This window comes from Lissotriton vulgaris, chromosome 8 (assembly GCF_964263255.1).
Source record: "Lissotriton vulgaris chromosome 8, aLisVul1.2, whole genome shotgun sequence".
Taxonomy (NCBI): domain Eukaryota; kingdom Metazoa; phylum Chordata; class Amphibia; order Caudata; family Salamandridae; genus Lissotriton; species Lissotriton vulgaris.
Genome location: NC_141696.1, coordinates 1,191,962,085 through 1,191,989,187, shown reverse-complemented (window position 1 = coordinate 1,191,989,187; position 27,103 = coordinate 1,191,962,085). Strand labels below are relative to the sequence as shown.

The following is a 27,103-nucleotide window of genomic DNA, read 5'->3' as shown; positions in this document are numbered from 1 at the left end:
TAAGACATAAAGATACTTGAGTTAGCCTCTGGGTAGCTGTTTAGTAACTCAAAAGAGCCTGCATTTAATTGCAGTATATAATTGTTGATAAGATGTCCCAATCTCTCCCCCTAGGATAGTGACTAGGGCTGTCTATAGTAAAAGGCCACTCGAGTGCCCATGCTGGATTTTTGTTGTTGGGCATCTAAGTAGCCCTTCACCATGGACAATTTTCGAGGCATAGATTAGGACATCTTTTCAACATTGTCTGAGGACTTTATGGCTCAAGGTTTATGTATCTGAGCACTCGAGTGGCCTTTTACTATAGACAGCCCTAGTCACTATCCTAGGGGGAGAGATTGGGACATCTCATCAACAATTATATACTGCAATTAAATGCAGGCTCTTTTGAGTTACTAAACAGCTACCCAGAGGCTAACTCAAGTATCTTTATGTCTTATGACAAGAGATAAAACAACAGCTTGTGTGTTTTTCAAGTGTCTGATGGTGGGTTAGTGATTTGGTAGGATAGTTGGGAGACTATCACACGTCTGTTGGGTTATTGTGTAGAGCAATTTGCATGGACACAGTGGATTTAGGTGCTTATTGTGTCCTCTTTTTTCTACACTGTAGAGCGGGGCCTCATACTCCCGAGCGGTCGCCGGGTGAGGTGAGGTCTTCACCCACACAAAGCTGGGTGAGTAACACCATGAGGAAATGCCTTATGGTGTTTAAGCTATGATGCTTATTCATTGAAACGCTGAATGCAAATCATTCATGCAGGTGTGTTTTGTTTGTATGGTCTCTGGGTATTCATGTGGATGAATGTGTGTAACATAGTGTTTTTGTAAAACATTTTGTTTTCTAGGAAGAAGATTTCCTTCTCTCCTTCCAGTGGGCATTCAAATGTGATGTTTCCTGGTAGATATGTAACCTTTTTTCTGAGTATATCCTTTGCTGTTTTTTTCATCTTACACATCATTCATAGTTGCAGTAGCCTTTCTATTTGTGGTCCTGAAGAAAGCCTGGGCAATGCCCCATGGGCTGAAACATGTCGACCGACCTGCACAGCGCCAAGAGGTAGTCTTACTACTCGGCGTGGTTTTATCCTTTGACACACAGATTGCGTTCTGAATGTCATACAGCGCCTGTGTAGTCAATTTTAATTTCATTTTCATCACTGTCACTTGAGCACTGCACTTTAGTAAATACCACTTCATGATGGATATCATGGCTAGATTTCTGACATCCATTTTTACATCGGCACTATATGGTCGGTTGTGACATGGAATGATCAGTGAACATCCCACATGACGCAAATTCCACCATAAGGGTGGTCTGATGGGATTTTTTGTAGCCAATGGTTTCAACAGCATGTGTTCACACACGCATCCTCAGGTGCACATTCGCCATTACAGCTACACACTTTTTCCAGACCTTGTCTGCTCTGATGTGTGTTTTGTATTCTAGAGTAGGGGAGCGAGCAGAGAGGTCAGTAAATATTCCCCTGGACCCTCCAATACATGTTTTGTTTTTTAGTATTGTCATTTACATTGCCATTAGCTTAATCTCTCGCAAATGTGAGACCTATTATACCCTACGAACGAGCTCAGCAGACAGCAATTACTACCACACACACACACACACCCAGAGCCACACACACACCCAGAGCCACACACACACACCCAGAGCCAGCCACACACACACACACCCAGAGCCACACACACAGACACACACACCCAGAGCCAGCCACACACACCCAGAGCCACACACACACATACACCCAGAGCCACACACACACCCAAACACAGAGCCACACACACAGAGACACACACACACACACACACACACACACACACACACCCGCCCCCCCCCCCCCAGAGCCCCACACACACACAGCGACTTTATGTAGTTATTCAAGCCTGTCCCTTTTTAACCTCTGCCTCCTTTTGCCACCGTGGGTGGCATTTTCAGTGAAGCGGAATCAGAAATCGTCATCTGTGTGCATACCCACATACACACAAAAAAGTACTAGGTCAGCAGATGTAAGGGTAGCAGTGAGGGGCGGACACCAGAGTAGGTCATTTTCTCTGCAATCTGAGCATAGGCTGGGCACGAAGCAGCTGGGCCTGGCACATAACCCCTGCCTGATTTAGTTCCTTACAGATCAGGTCATGTTATTGACAAGTTGTTTCCAGTCAAACTAACACATACAGTTCCACATACTGGTATGAAATGGAGTCCTGTAACTGCACAGAGCAGCAGTGAAAAACCCATCAGGTCACCTACGTACAAGAGCTCACTTTACAAAGTATTCTGTTTCCGCACTGGTCACCACCAACAACCAAGTTAGACTCGTATCAGACAAGAATTGTTCATGTGCGATATCACAGGTGCCACCGACTGCTGAAGCGGGAGGAATGCCCCACTTGACAACCTTCCTCCTCACACAAGGTACGTGGTGAGGGTCTGTTTCAGATACCACTGCAGCCCAGTATACTTCCGTCACCAGACATCCCCCCCACACCTTCCTAGAGTGCACTAAGCAAGACATTCCGAACCTAAATGGAAAAAAACACGGAGCACACTAACATGCACACAAAAGATAACCCTTCTAAACATTGTCGTGTGACAGACGTGAAAATGCTGTAATGTCCCAAGTGAGCCACACCTACCCAAAGAAAGCCCCATCCCTTGCTCTGCAACATCTGCCTCTCTGGAAGGTTCCGAATGGAAGTTTCAGGGTGAGAAGACACATTGTCCCTGTGAAGTGCAGCGTACGTATAAAGCAAATCACCCTGTAGTGCTTTATGACACATACAAATCCATAGGACGTGGCCTTGGTCGTGCTTTACTGCACAGTACACCACCTGGCCATTATCAATGACATCCTTTTTAGAACGCGCGACAGAGGAGAGCAAACTCAAGGTATGTATTGTGCACTGATGTGACGTCATCCGGGTACTAAAGAGACACCCACTTAACAGTGTCTGCTTCCTAGAGCAAAGAGCCCACTTCACCGTGAACAAAAGCACTTAACATTTTTTGCACTTCAAATCTGACCTACTAAGACGCTTCAAATGAAAGGACCTGGTTTTAAACTGCAAGCAAAAATGTTTTTAAAAAATGTGATCCCAAAATAGCGACTAGTTACAATTGAAAGGCTAGTAGTTAAAAAAAAAACACATCTTGTTTCCTTTACAAACAAAATCTTTTTAACCATCAACAAAAAAAGCTGTTAATAATACCAAGTATAGGATTCACACAAAGTGGAGTTTTTCAACAGTGCACAACTTCCGACTGGGCCAACAAAGTTTCACCAAGGCCTAACTTTAGTTTGAGATGTCTCTGAAAAGCACTCGGGTCACCGTCCTCTCCCTACAGCCCACCAGTGACGGCGCGGTCAAGGTTCAAAGATGGGTTCTGTCAGAAACATGCGAGTGACCAGACAACTCCGGGTCTGACTAGGAGTACTCAGAATTAAATTTATCATGGCATAAAATCTGACAACATGGGGTTCAACATTTATGGGATGCAATAAACAGCACCTATTTTTCTCGCTAATAACATGCATCAAAATCCAAGTACCGCTAAATTCCAACCCTTCCCCCCCAAATTCCATCATTTTTTTGACCTGTCGGAATGTAACAGAGATCAGATTTTACCGCTCCGGCTACCCAAACAGTGCAATCATTTCACAATTTTGACCCCTGCGCGATGTGCTATTTGCCCATGGACCAGAATGATCAGAGCCACGTGGAATCGGACCCTTGGCCGGATATCTCTGCCACTATCATAGGGCTGATGCTCACGCCTCAAGGCGCTCGCTGCTGGTTGTGCTGCACGCTGTGTGTTCACTGAACGGAGCTTGCCGTCCCACAGCACATCTTTCCAGAGTGGAGATGTGCCCTTGTGTAGAAGGCACGTGATGGACCGCGGCAATAGGTGCATCCGGAAGGCGGGGATAAGAGGGTCAGAAGTTGAAACCCTGGCCAAGGGTATGCAATGGCAGAGAGCATTCATGCCCTGTGTGCCGTGACAGCGGGAGGGGGGGGGGGGGGGGGGGGGAAACAGGCACACGGACAGCGGGAAGAAGACCCAAGCAGACATTTTATTAAATTGCCAAATGTTAATCATTGTCATATTCTCAGCCATTCTGCGTAACTTTCAAACTACGAATCGCAAGATAGCAGCAAGTACTAGCCTGCGCCCAGTATTTGTATATGTATATATCCCCAAACAGAAGACGCTTTATTTTTACCTACAAAAACCTCTCCACAAAGCAAGCAGTGCGCTCGCCAAAAAAAAGAGCTACATGAAACTAAAGTGACATGTGCAGAAATATTACTGACGTTATCAAAGTTTCGCCCTGGTAGGGCTGGGGTAAAGCCAGTCACGTCGCGGGCAAGGATGCCATCTGCCAGTTGGTTTGGTGCCAGTCTGCCGGCCTCAAGAGCACCGCACGCCACTAGACTTGGGAAGTACCTGGGCCTTCATGTAGCGCCTCAAAGCTTGCAGTCTCGCCTCATTCGCGACCCAGGTGAACGGCCAATGAAAAGTGAATGTACGGTGTGGCGGTAATGAGCCTGTTGGTATGGAAGACGCACGATGGGTGCTGATGGTGAGGGGATACATGCCAGGCACTTAACAATAAAAAAGTGAAACCAGGTGTGCCAGGCTGGCGGGGGGGGGGGGGGTGCATTTGACCTACTTGCACATGGTTACAGAGTAAGCAATTACATGGGGAAGCGGACGCTGCCCACGACGGGTGCCAGCTGTTCTCTGAGTGCCAATTAAGCATATAGAGAAGCGGCGATCGCCCTGCCAAGGAGAGGCCTGCCAATTGCCAGCCTGGCCCCAACCCAACCCGCCTTAGCTAGAATCCGCATCTTGGCAGGAAGTCTAGATAGCCCCCTGAAACAGCACTGGGGGAGGCTAATTCGGCTTATTCAGTACACGTGGTAGAGGTGGGGCTGTACACAGCAGGCTCCCCACTTAACCCCCACCTCTGGCTCGGCTCCCCCGAGACGTGTACAGCCGGGGCACGAGCCCCACTGCCAGCTAGGGTACCCAAAGCGCGCGCAGTGTGCCCAGTTTGGCCCTAAAGGGCAGCGACGTAGCCGAGTTAATCATTAAACTATTAACAGGGGCCGCAGGGAGTGGGCACTGAGGCGGGCAGAAGAGAGGCCGCAGGGAGAGAGAGGGGTCAATTAGGCGGACAGAACAGGGAGCGGTCACTGAGACGGACTGAACATGGGCCGCAGGGAGTGATCAGGCAGGCGGAAGAAGCAGGGGCTATGGGGGCGGGAGGGGAAAGAGAGGTCACGCAGGTGGACAGAACAGGGAGTGGTCAGTCAGGCGGAGACTCGTCTTAGGACCCAATATGAAACTCTCATCAGCGCCAAGAAGCCGAACAAACACTTAAAAAGGAAGTGACAATCCGTTCTGTGCATTTAGTCAATAAACAAGGTTAGATCGGACCAGAGACCTCGAAAACCGCAAGATTATAAACATTGCTGACACTCCCCAAGGGGTCAAATTAAAGAGCATTCATGCCCTGTGTGCTGTAACAGCGGGAGGGGGGCGGGAAGGGCCATAGGCAGGGGGGGGGGGGCATTAGACCTACTTGCACTGTGGAGCTTCTCAAGTAAGCTACTGCCCGGCCGCCATCTTTGGCAAAATGACCAAAACAAACCTTGACAAAAAAAAAAAAAAACGCCCACCGCCGCATGACGTTTTAAAAAGGGGCGGAGAGGGGAAAAAAAATCAATCGCCGGAACGCCCACGAATTGCCTCGCACAATGACAGACGCCTGTCTCTTCCAATGGCTAGCCTCCATTTATGGAGCTAGCCATTGGAAGACAGAGGCGGGACACAAGCCACATACTATTCTCAAAAGATTTCGCCTGCGCGAAACGCTGCTGTGCAGCTGTTCGCCAGGCGAAACCTAAAAATAAATGGGTAGGAGAAGGGAAGCAACATGGGGACTTGGAATTACAGATTGCGGGCTGGAACAGCAGCAGGAGGTTTTGGGAAGCAACATTGACGGCGAAGGGGATGGAAGCAAACCAAGAGTGAGAAACGTGGAGCAGGGGGAAAACAAACTGACGATGCAGCGCAACACAGAGCTGTGGGAAGAAGCAAACAAGCAAGATAGAAATGCAGGAGAAGCACACGACAGTGAGCACATTATGGATGGAGCTCAGTGGAGAAGCACACAGTCAGAGAAAGAGCCACATTAGAGTAAAGGAGGAAGGAGAGGTACATAAGGGAGAAAGATGGAAAACACTCTTGAGGAGGGCTTAAACAAACAAAATAAAGAAGAACAGCCTAGGACACAAGTAACGAGCCCTTGCTCCATGGGAAGAAAAAATGCATGAAGAGAAAGTAAAGCCCTCAAAAGCTCACACATAAGAAGAAGCAAATGATTTACCATGAAGCCAACCAACAGTAAGCAATGGGTGAGCTCTAGGACTACTATAAGTTGACAATATGTCTCATAACATGTCTAGTAAACAATACATAAAGAGACATCTGGTGCCTGGCTGCATGTATAGTCAGTGAGGAATTTTGTGGAATCACTGCAAATCTTTTGTCAGAAATTGGGTTTTTGGTTGAGGGAGGGGGTGAATCATTCTCAAGCAACAACCACAATGTGTGTCATGATGAACCAAATAAATTCTATAAATTAACCCGTACTTAGCCCTCTGGTAGCTTGGCACAAAAGAAGCCAGGCTTAACTTAGAGGCAATATATAAAGTATTTATGCAGCACACAAAGAGTAATCAGCAAAAACACATGACAAGAAAAATCCCTCACTAATTTCGCAATATAGAATAAAATCTAATTAATTATTTGACAGCAAAACAACAAAAATCCAATCAGTGGAATCGGAGTTATGAATTTTTCATGTAATTAGTAAAAATTTGACCTAAAAGATTAAAGGGCCAACAGCAGATATCTAGTCGTGCAAGTGCAGGGCAAAGTCCAAAGTTATGGCTGACCACGATGGAGTGCGATTGAAATACACAAGGTGGATCTGGCGCGGTCTCCACATACCCTTGAGCTTAGAATTTTGGGGGAAAAAATGTCTTAGAAGGTAAATTTCAGCAGGGCAAGGGAGCTGGCTGTGTTAGAGGAGGAGGTGTCATCTTAAGAGAGCCGCTGGACAAAGTAAAAATTTTTCTTTTTAAGTACATTTCCAGCGGGACAAAGTGGCAGGCTGTAGCAGACGAGGGCTCCAGGAGGACGGCTACAACTTCTGAGAGGACCTGCTGAACAAGACCTGCTGCTGCAGAGAAGAACGGAGTGTGAGCCACAACAAAATCGGGCCAATCGGTGATGCACCTTGGGTGGAGCTGCGAGCAAGTAGGTCCCGGTCTTCTGTTGATTCTCATAACACTTTTTGGCTGAAACTTTCCCAAGGATTTTGCATTTTGGCTTTTTGGTTACCTTTAGCCCTGCCTCGAAGGGTCCAGAACTGGGTGGGCACTACTTGGAGGGCAGTCCTTTCAAGTGGAGGTCAATCCTTTCAAGTGCAGGGCAGACTTTCTGAGTGCACTCCGCAGGTCCGGGAGTAAACTGAAAAGTGCCTCTGAGGGTTCTAGGTTTATACCTGGTGCCAGCTTTGAAATGGAAGAAATATTTGGACCCCCACAGATGGTTTTGGGATTTTCTTCCTCCATGCTCAGGCTTCAAGAGGTCTGAGGGTGAACAAAGGCGGGTATGAAGTTCTTTGCGAGTGCTGAGGAAGCTCCTTTGAAATGTAAGTGGGACTAGAAACAGTTCTTCCAGACACATCCTGGAGGATGACCCATTCTGCCAACAACTACCTTACTTTGTCTCACCGTCTGGGAGGAATGCTAAAAGGTTAACTGCCATGCTAATCCTAGTCTTGTGACAGAGGACACAGGCTGCAGGCACCAAATTGGTTAGGACAAGAAAATGCTAACTTTATAAAAGTGGCATTTTCATAACAGTGACTTGAAATCCGACCTTACCATTAAAGAGGCTTTTAAATTTCAATTATTTAAACACCAAACTTGACATTTCTACCTGTTCCCAAGCAAATGTGATCACTTATTAAATATACCATGGTAAGCAATGCTATCTTAAAGGAGCAGTAATCCCCACTGTAGTTAAAAACGAATTTAGGAGTTTTTCACTACAAGAACAAGTAAAACATAAGAGTACGTGTCAAACTTTTTTAATAGAATGCCCCCTGCCTTACGGGATGTTTAGGGCCTAACTCAGACTTATATGTATTAACAAGCATTGGCAACAACAATAGATCTCGCCCATGTGAGAGCTGTTGGCTTTGGCAATGTTTTTAGCCATGTTGTGCACCAATGTGGCTCCTGTTCAGCATGTTATGTTAGCTGATGTTATAGAGCGCATAGCTGCCCCAGCAACAGGGCGTCCCAGCGCTAGCGGACAGGTGAGCAGAGGAAATGAGGCTAGATGGAGGGGAAAAGCCAAGTTTTAATCAGTTTCCTGAATGCCTAGTGGTCGTGGGTGCTGCGTGTAGCCAGTGGGATAAAGTTCCAAAGTGCAGGGGCCTGGGCTTTGAAGGAGCGACCCCCAATTCTGCACCGGCGGACATGTGGGACACATAGCAAACGTTAGTGGGATAGAGTGAAAGTGAGGTAGAGTGGAGTGGTGTAGATTGGAGTGGAGTGGGGTAGACTGGGCAGGAGTGGACTGGGGTAGATTGCAGTGGGGTAGATTGGAATGGGGTAGATTGTAGTGGGGTGGGGTGAATTGGAGTGGGGTAGATGGGGTGTACTAGAGAGGACTTGAAAAGCCTGGAGTGGCATGGAGTGGATTGGATTGGAGCGGCATGAGGTAGATTGGAGTGGGATAGATGGGGTATACGGGAGAGGAGGGTGAAAGTGTGCAGTGGCATGGGGTGGTTTGAATAGGGTAGATTGGGGTTGAGAGGCATGGAGTGGATTCGGGAGGGGTTGAGTGGGGTACACTGGAGTGTGGTAGATTAAGGTAGATTGGAATGGGGAGAGGTAGATTGGATTGGAGTAGGGTAGACTGGAGTGTAGTAAGGTAGATTGGAATGGGGTGTGTTACATTGGGTCAGATTGGAGTGGAGTAGATTGGAGTGGGGTGGATTGGAATTGGGCAATTGGGTTAGAGTAGACAGGTGGAGTTGGTAGACTTGAGCAAATTGGAATGGTGTAGTTCGAGGTGTGGTGTATTTGTGGGGTAGACTCTTGTTTGGTAGATTGGAGTAGGGTAGAGTGGGGTGGGGCAGATTGGAATGTGGTGGATTGAGTCAGAGTGGGGCTGATTGAGGTGGATTGGAGTGTAGTGGGGTGGGGTGAATTAGATATGGAATGTGGCAGATTGGATCCATGTGGAGAGGTGTAGATTGGGGTAGAGTGGGGTGGATTGAGGCAGATTGGGGTAGATTGGAGTAGACTGGAGTGGAGTGGGGCAGATTGGAGAGGGATAGAATGAGGTGGAGTGGACTGGAGTGGAGTGGGGTAGGTTAGGCTGGAGTGCAGTGGGGTAGACTGGAGTGGAGTAGATTGGGGAAGACTGGAGTGTAGTGCAGTGGGGTAGATTGGATGGAGTGGGGTAGGGTAGATTGGATAGGTGTGGACTGGGGGGATTTGGGTAGATTGAGGTGGAGTGGGGTAGATTGGAGTGAGGTATACTGGAGTGGGGTGGGTTATATTGGAGTGGGGTAGAGTTGAGTGCAGTGCGGCAGATTGAAGTTTGTTAGTTAGGATTGAGCTGGATTAGGATAGATTGGAATAGATTGTGTTAGATCAGGTCAGAGTGGAGTGGTGTAGAGTGGGGTGTACTGGGGTAGATTCTACTGGAGTGGGGTGGGGTATATTGGAGTGGAGCGGGGCAGACTGGGCTAGATTGGAGTGCAGTGTGGTTGAGTGAAATGAGGTAAATTGGGGTGGATTGGAGTAACATGGGGTAGATTGGAGTGGGGTAGATTCTAGTGGAGTGGGTGTGGGTAAAGTGGTGTGGGGTACATCGAAGCAGAGTGGGGTAGGGTTGTGTGGAGGGTGGAGTGGAGTGGTGTGGATTGGGGCATATTGGAGTGGAGTGGGGTAGATTAGAGTGGGGTGGGGTAGACTAAGGTAGATCTTGAGTTGGGTAGATTGGGGTACAGTGGGGTAGATTGTGGTGGACTGGAGTTGGAGTGCAGTAGATTGGGATGAAGTAGGGCAAAGGGGTAGATTGGAGTGGGGTAGATTGGAATGGAATGGGGTGGGGTGCACCGGGGTAGATTGAAGCGGAGTGCGGTAGACTGGGGTGGAGTGCGGTAGGTGCACATGGGGTAGATTGGGGTCAGGTAAACTTGGGTAGGGTGAATGGGGCTGGGTTAGGGTTTAGTGGGGAATAAAGGAGCGGAGTGGGGTACAGTGGATTGGGGTAGAGTGGATGGGGAAATTGGGGTAGAGTTGAGTGGGGTAGATTTAGCGGATTCAAGTGGAGGGGGATAGATTGGAGTAGATTGCAATAAAATGGAGCTGAGTGGGGTAAATGGGAGTGTAGTGGGGTACACTGGGGTGGAGTGGGATAGATTGGGTCTGGTTGGAGTTGAGTGGTACAGAGGGGGATAGAGTGGGTTATACTGGGGTAGACTGGAGTGGAGTGAGGTAGACTGAAATGGAGTAGTTTGGGGTAGATTTGAGTGGAGTAGGGGAGAGTGGAAGGTGGGGGAGAGTGGGGTGGTGTAGAGGGTGGGGTGTAGTGGATAGATTGGAGTAAAGTGGGTAGATTTGAGCACAGTAGATTTGAGTGGGATAGAGTGGAGAGGGGTAGAGTGAAATGAGGTACATTGAAGGGAATGGGCTAGACTGGGGTAGAATGGAGCAGAGTGGGGTAGAATGGAGCAGAGTGGGGAAGACTGGAGAGGCGTGGGATAGATTAGAGTGGAGTCAATTGTAGCTGCGGCCGTTAGGCTACTTCTGTAGTAGCTAAGTGAATATGAATACAGGGAATCTGAAAGCGATTTAGGTGGATACATATGAAAATGAGGATTACAGCTCAGGTTTTAAGGAGAAATTGATTAGTTACTGTGTTTCAGCGCTTTAAAAAGAGACATAATTTGTATGTACAGAGAAGAGGTTGAATACATAGGAGACTGAGGACACAGGTTTCAAGGAAAAATTGATTATATGCAGCTCTACCCAAAATATAGGCACTTTAAAAAGCCAATATTTTGTGCATTGTTTGGTGCTATTAAAGGATTTGCCGAAGTGTAAAACCAAGTTAGAAACTGCTTTAATAGTCTGTCTTATCTGTTTGGTGCTGTAAAAGGAAGCACCAAATGACAAAACAAATTAAGGCAACAACAAACAAACCTACAGAACCGAAGTTAAAAACGAACCGAAGTTAAAAACAACCCCAAGATGTAGCATGAAAGTGGAAATGATGGACAGATAAATGAAGAAACAAAAGTATCCCGAATGACAAATAGGAGGGGAGGAGGCAAAATGTTGGGGGAAGATCAACCTAAGGCTGACAGGTCCAACATGTGTCTTCCCTCCCATCTCAAAGTGGGGAGAACTACTCAAACTCCTGGGAGTGTCATCGTTAAGGTGGAAGACCCTGTATAGACCATCAGCACTGGAGTGGTCTTACCCAGGGCTGAGTTCCACCCTTAAGTCCATTGCCTGTAGGGCGATGGACCACCTCAACAGTTTGAGGATGTCGCCTCTCATCTGCATGAGCTGTCTGAAGGGACTGTGGTCTGGCTGAACTTGGATGTGATTCCCAATTAGGTATAGTCTATTAGAGTGCTCAATCACCCCCAATAGCAGCATCGTGGAGACTTCCTCCTTAAGGCTAGCCCTCATCTTATTAGATAGCATGTAAATTTAATTTTTCACTGGTGAGCTATCTCCTGTGTCAGTATCACGAGTACACAAATTCGCAAGACCAGGGGTGAGGGAGAACAAAGAGGCAAACTGATCCAACAATTGGTGACAGTCCCTGTGCTGCTCTGGGGGCAGGGTAGGGGAAAGGTTGATACCTTCCACTGACCCATCCATCCATCCATCTCCTTGGAAGACAGGAGGTCAGGGAGAGGTTCCCTCTCCTCTTCCACCTTTTTAATCTGTCACCAGGAGCATGGTGATTTCAGACCTTTCAAAATGTGATTTGAGGCGACTGCCATGAGGGGTTCCTGAGGTCCACCAGGAAGGTGACTTCCACCTTTCTCACTTTCACACCATACTGACCTGACCAGCTGTCTTGTAGGGCACTGGGATCTACTGACTCCATCACACATACTTTCTGTTCAGGTTGAAACACGACCAGAGTAGCCTTCCAGTCATGCCAGGGTTTCATTACCTCCTGCTTGGCGTCTAGTTTTTCAGAGGACTTTTCCAGAATTGCTGCATCTAGTTTCTGAGAGCCAACATGTTGCCAACTACATTCTGGAGGAGGTTCCTGGGAGCTTGCTCCCAACTCTCCTACACCATACTGTAAGGTCCCCTAACAGGGCGATCACAGGGGAGCTCAAATGAGCTAATCAAATCTCGCTTCTGTGGTACCTTCCTGAAAGGAAAACACAGGCATCGTAAGAGGACATCCCTCTTCCACCTCATGGCCTCAGATAGGCCATGAGGTGGAAGTGAGACCTTTAGGTTCTCTCAACAAAGCCCATTAGTCTGAGAGTGATAGGGTGGAGAACTTATAAGTTACCCCACACACATCCGACCTTGACTTCATATAGGTCAACATAATGTTTGCTCCCCTGTCAGACACTTCTTCTTCAGGGAACCTACTCGGTCAAAAATTTCCATCAAGGCCCTAACCACTGCAGGGGCAACCAGATCTCAGAGGTATGGCCTCTGGTTACCTAGTGGCATGGCACACCAAAACCAGGATAAATCTGTTGCTCAAGGCAGTTTTGGGGTCCAGAGACCCAACAATGTCGATATCCACCAATTCAAATGGGGTGCCAACAGGTAAGGGAACCAGGGGACCTTTAGCTTTTTCCCTGACCTTCCACTGGCCTGGCATGTGGCCATAATCTAAACAATGCATCTGAGGATGTTGTCACCCGGGGCCCAATAGATATGGGTGATATGCCTGGAATAGAGCTTGTCCTACTTCAGATGTCCTTCCAGGGGTATAACATTAGCCACACCCAGTAGCATTGCTTTGGAGCACTGGGAACCCACCAACTCACAAGTTGCCCTAGACTCAGGAACCTAAGGCTCATTATATAGGAGGTCATTCTCCAAACGGATCAGGTGATATCTATAGGTGTCACCAGTTGCCTGGCCCTCAGTTTGCCGCCTCGAGCCCTTTACAGTTGGACACTCTTTTTGAGCTATACCAAACTCATTACTGGTGGGCCAACCTTCACCTTGCCATCCAGCAAGCAAAGGTTTGTCTCCCAAAGCTGCAGTATCCACCCAGTAGGTCCAGGGTGGTCTCCTTAGGATCCCCTTCCTCCTGGACCATGGACATTTCAGGGGCTGGGTTCCCATGACCCCTGCCCTTCCTCTTTTTGACAGCTGCCTGAACCATTTCCCCAGGCTCTAGGTCTCCTTGACTCCTCTTTTGGGTTGCCCTGGACTGTGTGGTCAGGCACACTCACTTAGGTAACCCTAACATCTCAAGGTGTGATTGGAGCTCCACTTCCTTCTAGATAGTGTGATCCACATCACTGCCTAACAGACAATACACAAGCATGGCGGGGCTCAGATCTACCTTTAGAGAACCTGTCTCACTCAAAGGGAACCAGAGCCCCTGGGTAGTGACTTATGGTTGTCTGCTACTACAACCTGGCGAATGTATTGGGGAATACATGCTCTGAGGACACCAGAAGACACCTTACAGTATTCATGATGGCTCCTGTGGCACTCAGAACCTCCAAACCTCTGCCCACTGATGGTGATCCCCTGCCTACACTTGGACGTATTAGCAGGCATGTAGGCTATGGGCACCATTTCTTTGTCATCCAGGGGCACAAGGGTAACCTCTACTCTCTACCCCTCAGTAACTGGGGCAATCTCCTTCCCAAGCACTATACTAGCCAATCCTTTGGTCCGCCCACCAGTGAAGATCTGTGCTATCCTGGGACACTTGGCATCCTAAGCCAGAAGTGGGGGACTCTTCTAGGCAACCACCACATCTGGTTCTGGAATGTTCTTCGCAACCACAGTTGAACAGATAGCCAGATCAGGGCACTCTGCAGTATATTAAGGAAAAAAGTTAAAGATTTGTATCATAACTTATAGTGCTCTAGATATGGAATTGGCTATCAAAACAACCCCTTCTATTACACTCCATTTGGGGAGTCATTCACTGTAAAGTTCTCCACACTCAAAGGTAAAAAATCATCAAATTACGCCAAAGGGAAAGTTTCTGTACATCCATTTCAAATAGCAGTGATACAACTTAGACAGCCAGCCAACACATGTTCTGTCGAATGGCAAATTATGCCTCGATTTCTTCAGGGTTTTAAATAGTAAATAAATAAAAATTACTGTCTCAACCTTTTCTTATTTATGTTCACTATCACCCTATTTGTCTTCTGCTTTGACAACTTCTGGTAACTGGTCTATGTACGGAGCAATGTCCGACCACATTTGTCGGTCGTACATTCCAATAACTGCTTAAGAGTTGGCTGCACTGACCATTAGTCCTGACATTGAGGAACAATGTTTCCCAATATTGTCAAGGCGCCTACCCTCTTTATCTGGGGGCGCTGACATAGGGGCCGAAGGTTTCTTGGAGCGGTGCTGGGCCGCTTTCATGACAACGGAATTAGTTTTAGAGTGCCCAGTAAGACATGCAGGAACATCCTCAGTAGCCTTTTTTTTCTTGTGACGGTGCGGTAACACTGCGGCTACCGAAGCTGGGGTCTTCAACACCTTAATGCCTTCCTCCCAAATGTAATCAATAATGGGCATAGCTTTGCCAGTTAACAAAACGATTCCTTAAAGCCATACAGAAAACAATCTGTTTATCTTGTAGGTATTGGGAAATAGAACCTCTTTGCAGCTCTCTCGAGCAGGTTTTGAAATCCACCAATATCCTCTAGAGGAGATTCCACCAGAGGCGGCATTGAAGATGAGGGGTGTGTTATCATGTAATCATTTCATTCGGTATGAGTGTCCCACATCCACGTCATCTTCTGAGGGAGTTGGATCCTGGAAGGGAGCTATTTGAGGGGCACTTGGAATTGGCATAAACAATAGTGGTTTTGGAGGCAGTGTTGGTGAAGGGTGCCTAGGAGGGACACGCCTGTGATAGTCACTAAGCATGAGCTGTAGGTCAGACATCAGAGATAAAGGTAGAGAGACAATTTCCTCTTTATACTGTTGATGGCAATGCTTTGTAGGAGCGTAATCAGTTTGCTCATAATGCTCCAACTCATCGTCCTCTGGTTGACACTTTACATGCAACTCGGAGGGACTGCGTGCCACATGAAAGGGGTCCTCTTCATCGTACTCATTGTCATCCAACACATGAGCGGGCAGTAAAAGAGACATTTTACTAGAAGAACCATGTGCAGGTGTGAGGAGAGGAGATTTCTGATGTTTTTCTGAGTTTTAACTCGTCGACGAGGCCGTTGACTAGGTCGCCCTCTTGGAAAGCATCGACGGTTATATCTTCGGCACCTATAGAGTCTTCGTTGACGGTGGCGTCTTTATTGACGGTAACAACGCTGTTGACAGGAGTGCCGCAGACAGTGGTTCCTTTGTCGAGATGACTATCTTCGGCTTTGACGGTACTTGTGCTTAGCTCGTCGACGAGAAGGTTGTAATTGAGAGCGATAATGTCATCGAGAATGTAGAGAGTGGAAGTAATGAAGGCGGTGGAAGCCTTCGTCGTCGACGGTGTTGATGACCGTTTTCTAGTCGACGGTGAGACACTCGCTGACGATCTGTCCGTCAATGGAGTAAAAGAAAGTTTCTTGAAGGAGTTACTGACCTGTAGTGGAGGTGTAGGAAGCTCAGAAGTAGATTTAGAAGATGCTTTTGAAGACTGTTTTTTCTTTTGTTGATGAGAAGGTGCGTTCTTAGTGAGAAACAAAAGATTTGTAGAGCATTTTTTGGGAGGCTCGAGAGAGGAATGAGAATCTCTATCTTTTGTGATTTTCTGGAAGAAGATGATAATTTTTCACTTTCAGTGTCTGACACGGGCTCCATTCGAGTTTTACGTTTTTGGAGCGATAACAGCAGCCTCCCTTCATGGTCCTTAAGATTCTTCACAGAAAAGGTACAACATAGCTTACAGTGTTTAGCCTATTGCGATGGGTATAAGCAGTAAAGGTAGTCCGGATGAGGGTTATCCATGCAGAACCTCATTTTACCACATGTAGCACAGTCTATGAAGAGATCCATTTTTACTTTTTCTGACATGGTAAAATCAGATTTTAGCAGGGAAAAATACAGATACAATGGTGTATTGATATATCTGTATATATACGAAGAGGTATATCTTTCAAAATTTGCTGCGGAATCAGTCTGGAACAGGAAACCTGATCAGAACTCAGTGGAGACTCCCTAACATGACGTGTGGTAGAAAATAGGATAGCCCATAGCTTCTCACAGGAGTGTTCTAAAGGGTAATACCACCTGATTGGTTAAGACCTAAGTTTGGTCTCTCTTTAAAAATAAATTACTGATAGGTTACTAAACTAAGAGGCCTAGGCCTTTTCTAATCTACACCTATCATTGCATTGCTTTCTAAAAGTACCGGGGGACTCCCATCTCAATGACAGGGAATGTCATAAATCTAAGAAAGTTACAATACTGGAGTAATCCAACTTATCAAAGATTAAAACAGGGGTGTATGCTACCACCCCACCTTTTAAACCTCTTCATGGCAGACCTATCACCAGCCCTTGATCAGGAAAATTCCCATTTCCCCTGGGCTGGGTCCCCTCCGCCTTACCAATTTATCATATACAGACAACATTGTGCTATTTAGTTCAACTAAAGTAGGCCTCAAAGATCACTGAACATCAATGCACTGTACGCAAGAACCAACCACCTGGCGGTAGATGTGACAAAAACAATGTCTGTCTGTAATTAATTGGGACACTCCACCTAGAATGTCTTAAATTGTGTCAAACAAGAGACTGTATCCAATTATAAATTCTTGGGGCTTTATCTCGATTCAAGAGGAAACTTCTTCTGCCAAAAACAATACATAGAGAAGAAGGGTATTGCATCAATTTACTCCTTTACCACCTGGCAAAAAATACTGGATGGGCCATCATTTCAACCACTCTAAACAGTTATCTCAACCAAGCTACTAACAACCATCACAAATGCCAGTGTGGCGATGAGAGGGCAGGATGCTGCAATAGTGGCTACCTACAGGTGAGCGTTCAATGTTCAACAAAGCTCATTTCCAGTACAAATATGCCTTGAATTTGTACTTTTAAAGCAAGATCTAGCAAGAAGATCAAAAGCGATAAAAAAAGTTGCTACAAGATCAGTCAAACCCAAGATTCCACATTAAATAGCACATTATGGTCAGGTCTTCAAGTTATCAGCAGTCGGCACACTATAAATATCTGAATGTTTCCCTTTCAAATTAAATTATGTGCCAAAAGTGTGCCATATGACGCATTCAAAAAAGCAACCAACAGGCCTACAAAGCTAAAATCTTGCTTTGAAGACAAATACAAATTCAGCTTCTGCTCCCATGCATGGATGTTAATCAAATACTGTGACACTCTGACCCCAGCACGCTACTTGGCAGTTCCATTTCCAGCACGCATAAAAGGCAGTCTCATGACCCTGCACATGGGCAACATACTAGAATTATTAAACCAACCAACTTGGAATACACTGGTCTGACCTCATGGAGACTTTGCAAACGTAAAAAAAGAGGACCTCATTAATTTCATCTGCATCTGTCCCAAGCTGCGTATGCTTTGCTTACAACTACTAAGGAAAAAGCTTCAATGATAGAGGCATCTGTTTGTGCAGGGAATCTATAATAGCGTGCCTCGACTCTGAAGAACTGCAGTTAAACTGCAAAGTTGTCAAATTTCTGGCAATGACCTCCATCGTGAAACCGGAGTCTAATTTGCAGAAGCATTGCACTCGTTTTAAACAATTGGTTTGGTTTATGATGTTCTGTATGAATATATGATTTTTCAACGATTACAAGTTCCACGCATGCCTTTACCACGCAAATTTTAGTTCGCATGTGTCTTTTGCACGCAGCATTTGACAACGCATGTTTTTACTCCGCAATCATAACGTTACGAAACATCTGACGTCCCATTTAAATTTACATAATGATACTGATAGGCTACATGCAGTACGAAGGAAAAGATCGATGTTTTAAACAATAATAAACAACAGATTCCCTTACATTTTATTTTTATTTTTTTCATAATGCGCTTAATTAATACCCTAATTTACAAAGTTTTGATTCTTATCTGACCCCTGTACGCCTTTCACCATCAGCCCTTTCTTCCACCGACCACGGAACAAGCGTCAAAACACGTCTATCAAAACTGATAAAGGACTTCTATTATGACGTGCTCTTTCCTTGTTCGTTTTGAGGCATTGTAGAGCGTTTTTTTACGTGTTCTTCTTATTTATTTATTAATATCAGCTTGTTTTTTTTTGGAGGGGGAGACCCCCCCCAAACCCCCCCCTAGCCTCCCCAGTCCCCCGACCCCCAGCCCCCCCAAGCCCACGCAGATCGTACTCGCAGAACGACGACAGGAAGGAATACCACTCGCGTGGTAAAGACGGTCGTTGAAGGCATACGCGTGGGAAAGACCTTTGCGTGGTGAGTGACGCGTGGTAAACGTTATGCGTGTTATTTGCTTCGTGGTAAATGATGGTTTCCGTTCTGTATTAGGAAATATGCAATGTTTCAGGAATTTTGTCTGTTGCTCTTTTTTTCAGGATATTCTATGCTATGAGTCCCCACGGATGGACTCTACCAAGCAATCTCAATATCATCATGGTCATTTGTATTGGCAAATTCTTTTTAATTGCACTAATCCGAGCACGGTTGCAATTACGGCTGAACATACGTTTACATTGGATGGCGTATTAGCACAAATAATGCACCAGTTTTTAACTATTAATCCGTTTTAAGATATGCTGTAGCAGGCAACACGTAATTCTCAGAGTTGAATGACTATCTGTACTTCCTCTCTGGTTGTACTATTTTATGAGGTTTGCCTATTAGCACAAATATTGTACTAGGTCTAAACTATTGATCCTGTTTATGACATACAATAGCAGGAAACAAGTAATTCTTACAGTTGAAGGACTTTCTGCACCTTCTCTCGGGATGTACTATTTTATGATGTTATAATTTGCAATGTATTACAGTTTTAAGTTGCGAAAATGTTATGGTTTTAATTAACTGAAACAATAACCTTGAACTCTCCCCACTTGTCACCTGGCAGCCTACTGGCACCTGCAAGGAGGCCGGAAGGGGAATAGCCAAAATCAAGATTCCATGACTCAAGTGAATAGTAATTTAAAACTCTATCTAATGTGCAAGTCAGATTTAAATTACTATTTTTAAAACGTGGCTCTTTTAAACAAAATTGGTATATTCTTGCCTTTGGTAGAATTTTCAGAGTTAATCTCCACTTTGCAGCTTGAAGGCCCCCTGTGTCTAAATGTGAATGGCTCCCTGGAAAATTGGAAAAAGGGGTTTGGCTGGAAAGAGGGGTGACCTCTTCCAGATTGGTTGGCCCTGAGGGTTGTGTCCACCAACGCACAATCTTCAAAGGTGTACCCCCATCACAGGCAGATGTAACTCACACTCAGGTCGACTACCTTGCCATTGCCCAAGTAGACATAGTTGCAGCAATCTCAGCGAGGGGAAAACTGGTTGCAAGGTAGTGGTCTCATTTCCCTGGACACTCCTCAGAGTTGTGCCCAGAGCTCTGCACAAGGAAGAACGGTTCTGCCATTTTAGTGTTCGGTAGAGAGGGGCACTATGGGATTGTTTACAATAAAAAACACAAGATGTTTTGCAAAAGTGGGTAGAGGCAATGCTGGGAACTATTACCCCCTTGGTTACGGAGTGACCACAAATCTCCCCCACCCACAGGCAGGTACTAGGCATAAAAGTGGCACCCTTCAGAACACCTCTGGACCTTTGGAAGACAAAAGAAAGACTACACCTGCTGTTGAACCTAAAACCCCAAGAGCTAGACCTGCTTCCTGCTTGTATTCAGGACAGAGGAGTAACCTCCAATGTCTACAAACCACAACAGCTGCACAAAGCCCAACTCTCAGCTGTTCCCGGCAGCCCAGCTCCAACTACACTTGCCCTGGACCCTGCTAGTGGCTTCCGGGAGATTGAGTCCTAATCCCCTAAAGTGGTGATTAACAGGTCCTGGACCCTGGGCTGGTGCCAGATTGCACTCAATGCCCCTTCAAAATTTGCATTACTGGACACTGAGAAACATTTACAGAACTTTGCAAAAGAAGGAGGTTACCACCAGACTGCAGCCAACAAACTGCCAACTTGCTGGTTTGCCCCGCTGAAAGGATCCCAACTTCCAGAAAGCTTTCAAATTCTGAACCCAGAGGATTTCACTAGGGCCAATGCTGAACAGCACCCAGTTTACAGCATCACCTTCCTCGGCCCAGGCTTTGCTCACTTGAGAGTTTTCCCGCAGAGAGCCTTAAACTTCCAGTGGTGCAGAGGCTTCCACAGAGGTCCTGCGCTTCAGCCAGCTGCCATCGATGAGCCCATATTCGGATCCTGCCTGCACCTTATCCCGTTGAGAACCTCATCAACGAGGACTTTTCTCTAGAAAAATAACTAAGTTATAAGGTAAACTTTCCAACGGAACAAACCTGTTCTCATATCCGACCTGTGCTCCATCGTGGTCGGTCTTGACTTTTAACTTTGACCCCGTCTAGCACGGCCAGATAGCCACAGTTGACGCTTTGTGTTTTTTTGGCACTAGAAACATCTACAACTTAGAAAAATCATATCTATGGTTCTCTCATCAACATTTTCCCTAATTTAAGAAATTGGAGGGGGATTTTTATTGGGTTGTGGTTTATACTTTTTTAACTGTTTTGGTACTGATAAATGTTTTACACATTTCTCCTAACTTAAGCCTGTATGCTTTGAGCTACAGCTACCAAGGTTTGCTCTCAGACCTAACTGAACCTAGCAAGGAATAGTGCCATTGTAACTTGAAGAGGACTATCATTCACTTTAATTAATAATAAATAAAAATAAAAATAAAAATAAATTCACTTTCTCACAGTTATGATCTGGTTTCCCAATTGCAGAACATAACAACATGGTTTGCAGATGGAGAGGCCCTAACAAATAATTATTGAATGATATGGTTGAAGATCAAGATTCAGAAAGCCTCCCATTTAAAATGGATGCAATATGTGGCAATAAACCTTATGCAATCAGACCAGCACAACAGCAAAACAGCAATGAGACATATCTGTGAAAAGGCATGCATTCCTCAAGAAGCCTCCATACAGGAGGGCATTGTACAGAAACAAACAGAAGAGCCGGTATTGAATGGTTAAATGCTAACATCTAGGGAACCACAAAACTCTTTTGTGACTGTTAGTACTCAGTTTCTGCTGTATGCTAGACTATTAAAGGCAGGTAAAAATAAATGGAAGAAATTCCGCCGAGAAAGCTATGCTCACCAAAAAACACCACATAATGCTTGATTTTTCCTAAAAAGAATAACAAATACCTATAAGGCTATAAGTGTATGCAATAACGCACTATAAAAAAAAAAGGGATGGTCACAAAGAGATTACAGAAATAGAAAAAAAACCTATAGATTAGCGCAAAAAAAAGCCAGATTCAGAATTCAAAGTATTACACAAAACGTACCATATACTGAATTTACTGAGAATGATGGGTAATAAAAAACAGGATAAGTGTCACAAGTGCAATCAAGGTGATTTCAGAAGCATGGTGGGGTATTGTACATATTACTAAATACTGGAAAGACTTGAAAAACATATGAAAAATTTTATCAGTTTGAGATGGCGGAATAAATTAAGGTTAGTACACTATGAAATCATGCTTGCCGAGTTTAAAACCAAAATAAAAATTAAAACGTATTGGTTATGGTGCTAGTGAGGTGTAGGAAGCCACAAAACAACTGAGTGCAGAACTTTTGATTACTAGGTGAGAAGTGTTGACAAAAGGTCCACTGCTGAAGAGTTTAGACTACCATATATATGGAAATATCACAAAGTCATGGAGGACTTAGACATATGAAAAATGGTTGAGGAATATTCTGCTTCCCCAAAACAACAGGCTGCCCTGAAGCAAGAGTCTAAATTAATTGCAAGCAGAGATGGAAGACAAAATATTTAGGAAATAAACATAGACTATTATGGTTACTACTGGAACAGGTTTTATAAGGAAAAGGAATAAGACTGCTCTCGAAGACTACTAACATTTTATGATCTACCATGTTAGAAAATGGAATGTCTACCTCCAAACTCATGAATATTTTATTTCACCGCGAATGGGTTTGCTGTTTATAATGGTTTAAAATAAAATAAACCAATTACTGTGAAATATATTGCTTATATGCAAACTCATTTTTAAAAATGTTATTACATTATTAATCATATAATAAAGGCAGTTCCAGAAGTACAAATGGTAATTAATAAAAGACATTTTGAAAAAAGTATTTGCCATACATATTTTTCTCAGACATACCGGTTTAGATGGTCCAAGTATCCGCGCCGCTATGCCTTTTCCTTCATTGGTATATTCTTCCCCTTCTTTTTTCCCTGGGGTCCCCTAAGCCAAAAAAAGTGTCAGTTACAAAATTATGGGAACAATACATGCCTTGTACATTATTTAGACCACACACTAGCTGATGGTGACTAAATGCAAAAAGCTGGGTCAATGTTAAACTGGTGTTATAAACTAGCCCCACATCATTGGAGAATTTACATTTTTGTGACTTAAATTGTAATTGACGACATAACCTAAATTAGGACTAAGACAATGACATACTGAAAACCTTAACCTTTGTAATATGAAAGGACTAAAAGAGAAAATCACATTCTTAATATGCATCTTACTTTACAATTGATTGCATTTTTTATCATAACTAAATCAAGACAAAGACTAATGAAATCGAAAGACACGAGACAACACATGAGACATCTTAATCAAACAAAACATTTGTACTTGATAAAATAAGTTGCTTATAACATGTGTAGACCTTGTCAAATAGGTCTGGGTTGTTATGAAAAGACTGACAGGAGATTGAATTCTTAAGCGGTTCAATATCAAAAGACCACTTGAAAGCCTTCTCTACAAGAAAGTGTATGGCACGTATATTTGGAAAAAGAGACACAGCCTTCCAAACAGAGCCCTCTCACTATTACTAGAATATTGGAAAGACCAAAGAAAACCTTAAGCAAAGCATATGGACCGAGTGGAGAGGTGGGAAATCCAGGAAACTCATAGACAAGTTTGGTTTTAAGAGCCAAAGCACGAGGAGAGCCATGAAAAGAATCAGCATGTAAATGATATCACAAATGTGATGGAAAAATGTGATAAAGACTCTTCCAGATTAAAGGTAGGTTACTTGAAAAATACTTGTGCGTCATTTTGACAAATTTAGTTATCTCACTGCATTGGCATACGTTCAAAGTACACACCTTTACCCACCCCTATAGTTCCGAAGACACTGCCACGAGTGATGTCAGTTTGTCACTGTACATGTGGAACAACATTATTATCTCTTAAACCACACATAAGAAAGGATTACAGATACAGATAGATAGGTGGAGAAGTGTGGCTCAATGCTTAGAGCGGCAGACCTTGATGCAGAACGCTGGCCAGGGACCAGGGTTCGATTCCCGCCTCGGCGGGTTTCGGTCTTAAATTCCTCTGACAGGATATTCTCGCCTCAGTGCCGATTCTAAGCATGGGTCCCACGCTGCAACTCTGGGCAATAGCTTGCTTAGTCTCCACAAAGGCCCCCTAATACACAAGGAATGCCTGGTTTCACCATGGGATGCCCAGGAGTGGACACCCCACAAGGAAAAGCCAGAAGGGGTTCCCTTGTGGTAGGAGTACAAGCGCCGGGATGCCTCCAGGTCACTGTTCGCGCTATACAAATACGCCACATTTACATTTACATTTACATTTATATACCACATAGTCTAAAATGAATTTCTTTATGGTGCTCTCGGATTTCAATCTCACTTTTAACTTTACAAGTTTGGTCTTTCACACCACAAAGAGAGGGCTAATTATCATGCCAAGGATGTTTAGCTCAACACGAGAAAAGGGTCCAGTGAAAGCCATACATTCCACCCAAGCCAGTCCCCTTGGTTTTCCCACCTCCAGTTGCACAAAAACAAAAACAATCTGGTGATAAAACATTAACACAAAAAACATTTTGCTGCGTTGTAAGAGATCTCTGGCATTAATGGGAACTATTATTATCTTGTAGCAAAGAAAACATGACTGGACTATACTTACAGGAAAAATCCCATTTATGATGCTGGGTTTTCCCTTAGGGTAAGGATTTCCAGGTATCATTCCACAAGATGATATCATAGCATGTGGCGCTTTACAGCCAACCTTGGAAGCCTGAAACAGGAACTGAGTGTTAACAATAAAAGTCTAAACTCAGAATGTTAAATGCAATAGTTTGCTCCCGTACTAAAATTAAGCAAACAACTTTGCTAAGCATCACAATAAAAAAATCGCTTATGGAATATCAATCTTCTTTAATACATGAACTCAAACCCATGCAAGAGACAGAGTAAACAGACAACATTCGGCTACAAAGATAGAGAGTATATTTATTTGTTTCAATTAAAAAAATAAACATTGTTGGGAACACGTGGTAATTGGAAAAGAGGTGCTGCAAAATATACACTGCTTTCCGCATCTCTTTTATATTCTGGTGATAGATATATAAAGCATTAAGTTGTAGGAAGGAGAAAATATAAAGAGGTATGGATATATGTCAGAAGGTTGGAGACAGACATTTTTAGAGGTTCCTATTTTTGTACATCATGAACAACTTGCATTTCACACTCGATTTAACATGTACATATTGATCTACTACTGTTGGTTATGAAACACATTTTCTATGACGTGCATAAGTGCGTTTTTATATGTTAAATAAACCAGAAATCAAGAACAAACGCCATCTTGTCCAAGGTGGAAATCATCTTGGTCACCCATTTTGTTTCCCCCCTGCCCACTTCTCTGCTGCACACTGTCAAGCTGAGATATACTGATTTATTTCCACAGTTATTGTTATTTTGCTCTTGATTAACTCCCCCCAGTTAAGTCACAACTTCAAACATTTCCCATGCCTCACATAACACGTTATTGTTAAAGTATCATGTGCTGTTCGAGCATCTCCAGATGTCATTAGCAAAGAGGGTGTTGAATAATGTTTCATGCAGTTTAATAGTGCTTGGGCGTTTAGGTAAAATAACATTTATTTTTCATGTTCCCTGATTTGCTTATGAAGTGTTACATTTGCTAACACTACAGTGAATCTTCAGATTTTGCAATTTCATATGCGAAAATAATGTATTAAAAAACTTCAATTTTGGGGGTGACCCAGAACACTTTCCTGTTCTACTAAGGATGCTGTCTGTTACTCTACCGATTTTGCTGCCCAATTGGTACTTATAATAATTTCAGATTTTTACATTCTCTGTATAATTCTACATGGAGAGCTTTGAAGGCATTGACTCAGTATCGCTTTATTTTTGGATTTTGAAATAGGATCCTTTAACTTTAATGTAATGTAATGTTGGCTTCTTATATAGCGCACTAATCACCCAAAGGGTCTCAAGGCGCTTGCTTTGGGAACCCGTCCTGGTTTTTCCCTGTGAGATAGCCCCTACTGGGCACCCTCAAGGTGAAGCCAGGCATCCTGCTGCGGGGGCCATAGTGGAGATTGAGCAAGCTTTTGCCCAGAGTTGCAGAGTGTGAGCCCCTGATTTGAGTAGGCACCGAAGCGAGAATTATCGAGTCCGTGGACATTTTGAGCTCAAGACCCTGCCGTGTCGGGAACTGAACCCTGGTCCCGGTCTGACCTATGCTTCAGGGTCTGCCTCCTCTAACCAGTGAGCCACACTTCTCCTAGAACTCAATTATTGCGTGGGTGCGAGTTATTAAATTGATTGCATTTTCTGACTGCCTCATGCAATTGAGGTTTAATACCTTCTCCGATGTAGTGAAATGTGGAAACTCTTATTTTGGTTAATTTTATGGTGTGTACATTTCAAGGTATCTTTTTGCTCCCAAAAGAGTCATACTAGAATTATAGATGGGTCATTAAAAAAATGAAGGTTTTTCACTGAGCGTTTCTAAATGACATCAAACAGAAAACAGATTCGAAGCACAATGTCATTTAGAGCCCAGAGGTGAAAAACTAACACTTTATTCACAGTTGCACCTCTTCCAGCCCTGCTCTAATCAACAGTACAAGGGACGAGAAGTCATGGGGAGCTATACATGACCTGGCTTAACCCTCATCCACTCCGTACCTTATAAGGTGTCCGATCTGGCCATCGCTCATCCACCTAAATTTAAAGATTTAAGAAACGGACATCTTGTCACCCTCACACACCATTCTTCACATTTCCTGTCCCATTCCTGTTGAATAGTGTGCTACACAATGTTCTGCCACCTACCTAAGCCACCTAACGCATTTACTCTACCCTCATCCGTCAAACTTTAAAAAAATAAAATCTCAACTCTTACCACCTACACCACCCTCTTTTCAATTGCACCCATGCCCAAATATAAATAAAATAGCCACATAGCAGTATTAGTGCATCATTGCATTCCCTGTTGCATTGGTTTGCAGAGACACGTGCTGACAGGGAAAGTGGCATTTGGTGAAGGCAGGATGTTACCTGCCTTCTCCTGCCTCCATGAGTCCATGGAGAGGTGAAAGGAGGGTGAAACCATCCGCTGGCACCCTGCTGTTTCACTCGGGTGTCTCGAGGCGCGTGTGAGATGGTAGAACAACGGAGAAGTAAGGGCACCCCATGGTGACATCACAGTAAGAGAAAACAATCTTGGTATTCCAATACTGTGATGTAGTCACAGTGGATAACCGGGTTTAGAATCCAGTATTGTACTACTGGCCCTCAATGAGGGCCATAAATTACAAGTC

At 44.5% G+C, this 27,103-nt stretch overlaps 1 protein-coding gene across 2 annotated transcripts in view; it reads right to left on the bottom strand.

Annotated features, from left to right (window-relative positions):
- The window catches only part of PROSER1 (proline and serine rich 1), a 216,685-nt gene that overhangs the window by 124,023 nt on the left and 65,559 nt on the right, over nucleotides 1–27,103 (bottom strand). For both annotated transcript variants that reach the window (XM_086935064.1, XM_086935065.1), the window contains exons 6-7: nucleotides 24,433–24,543; nucleotides 22,648–22,731 (exon numbers count right to left, since the gene is read on the bottom strand). In XM_086935064.1, coding sequence (XP_086791190.1) covers nucleotides 22,648–22,731; nucleotides 24,433–24,543 — 195 coding nt within the window. The remainder of the gene's footprint in view (nucleotides 1–22,647; nucleotides 22,732–24,432; nucleotides 24,544–27,103) is intronic.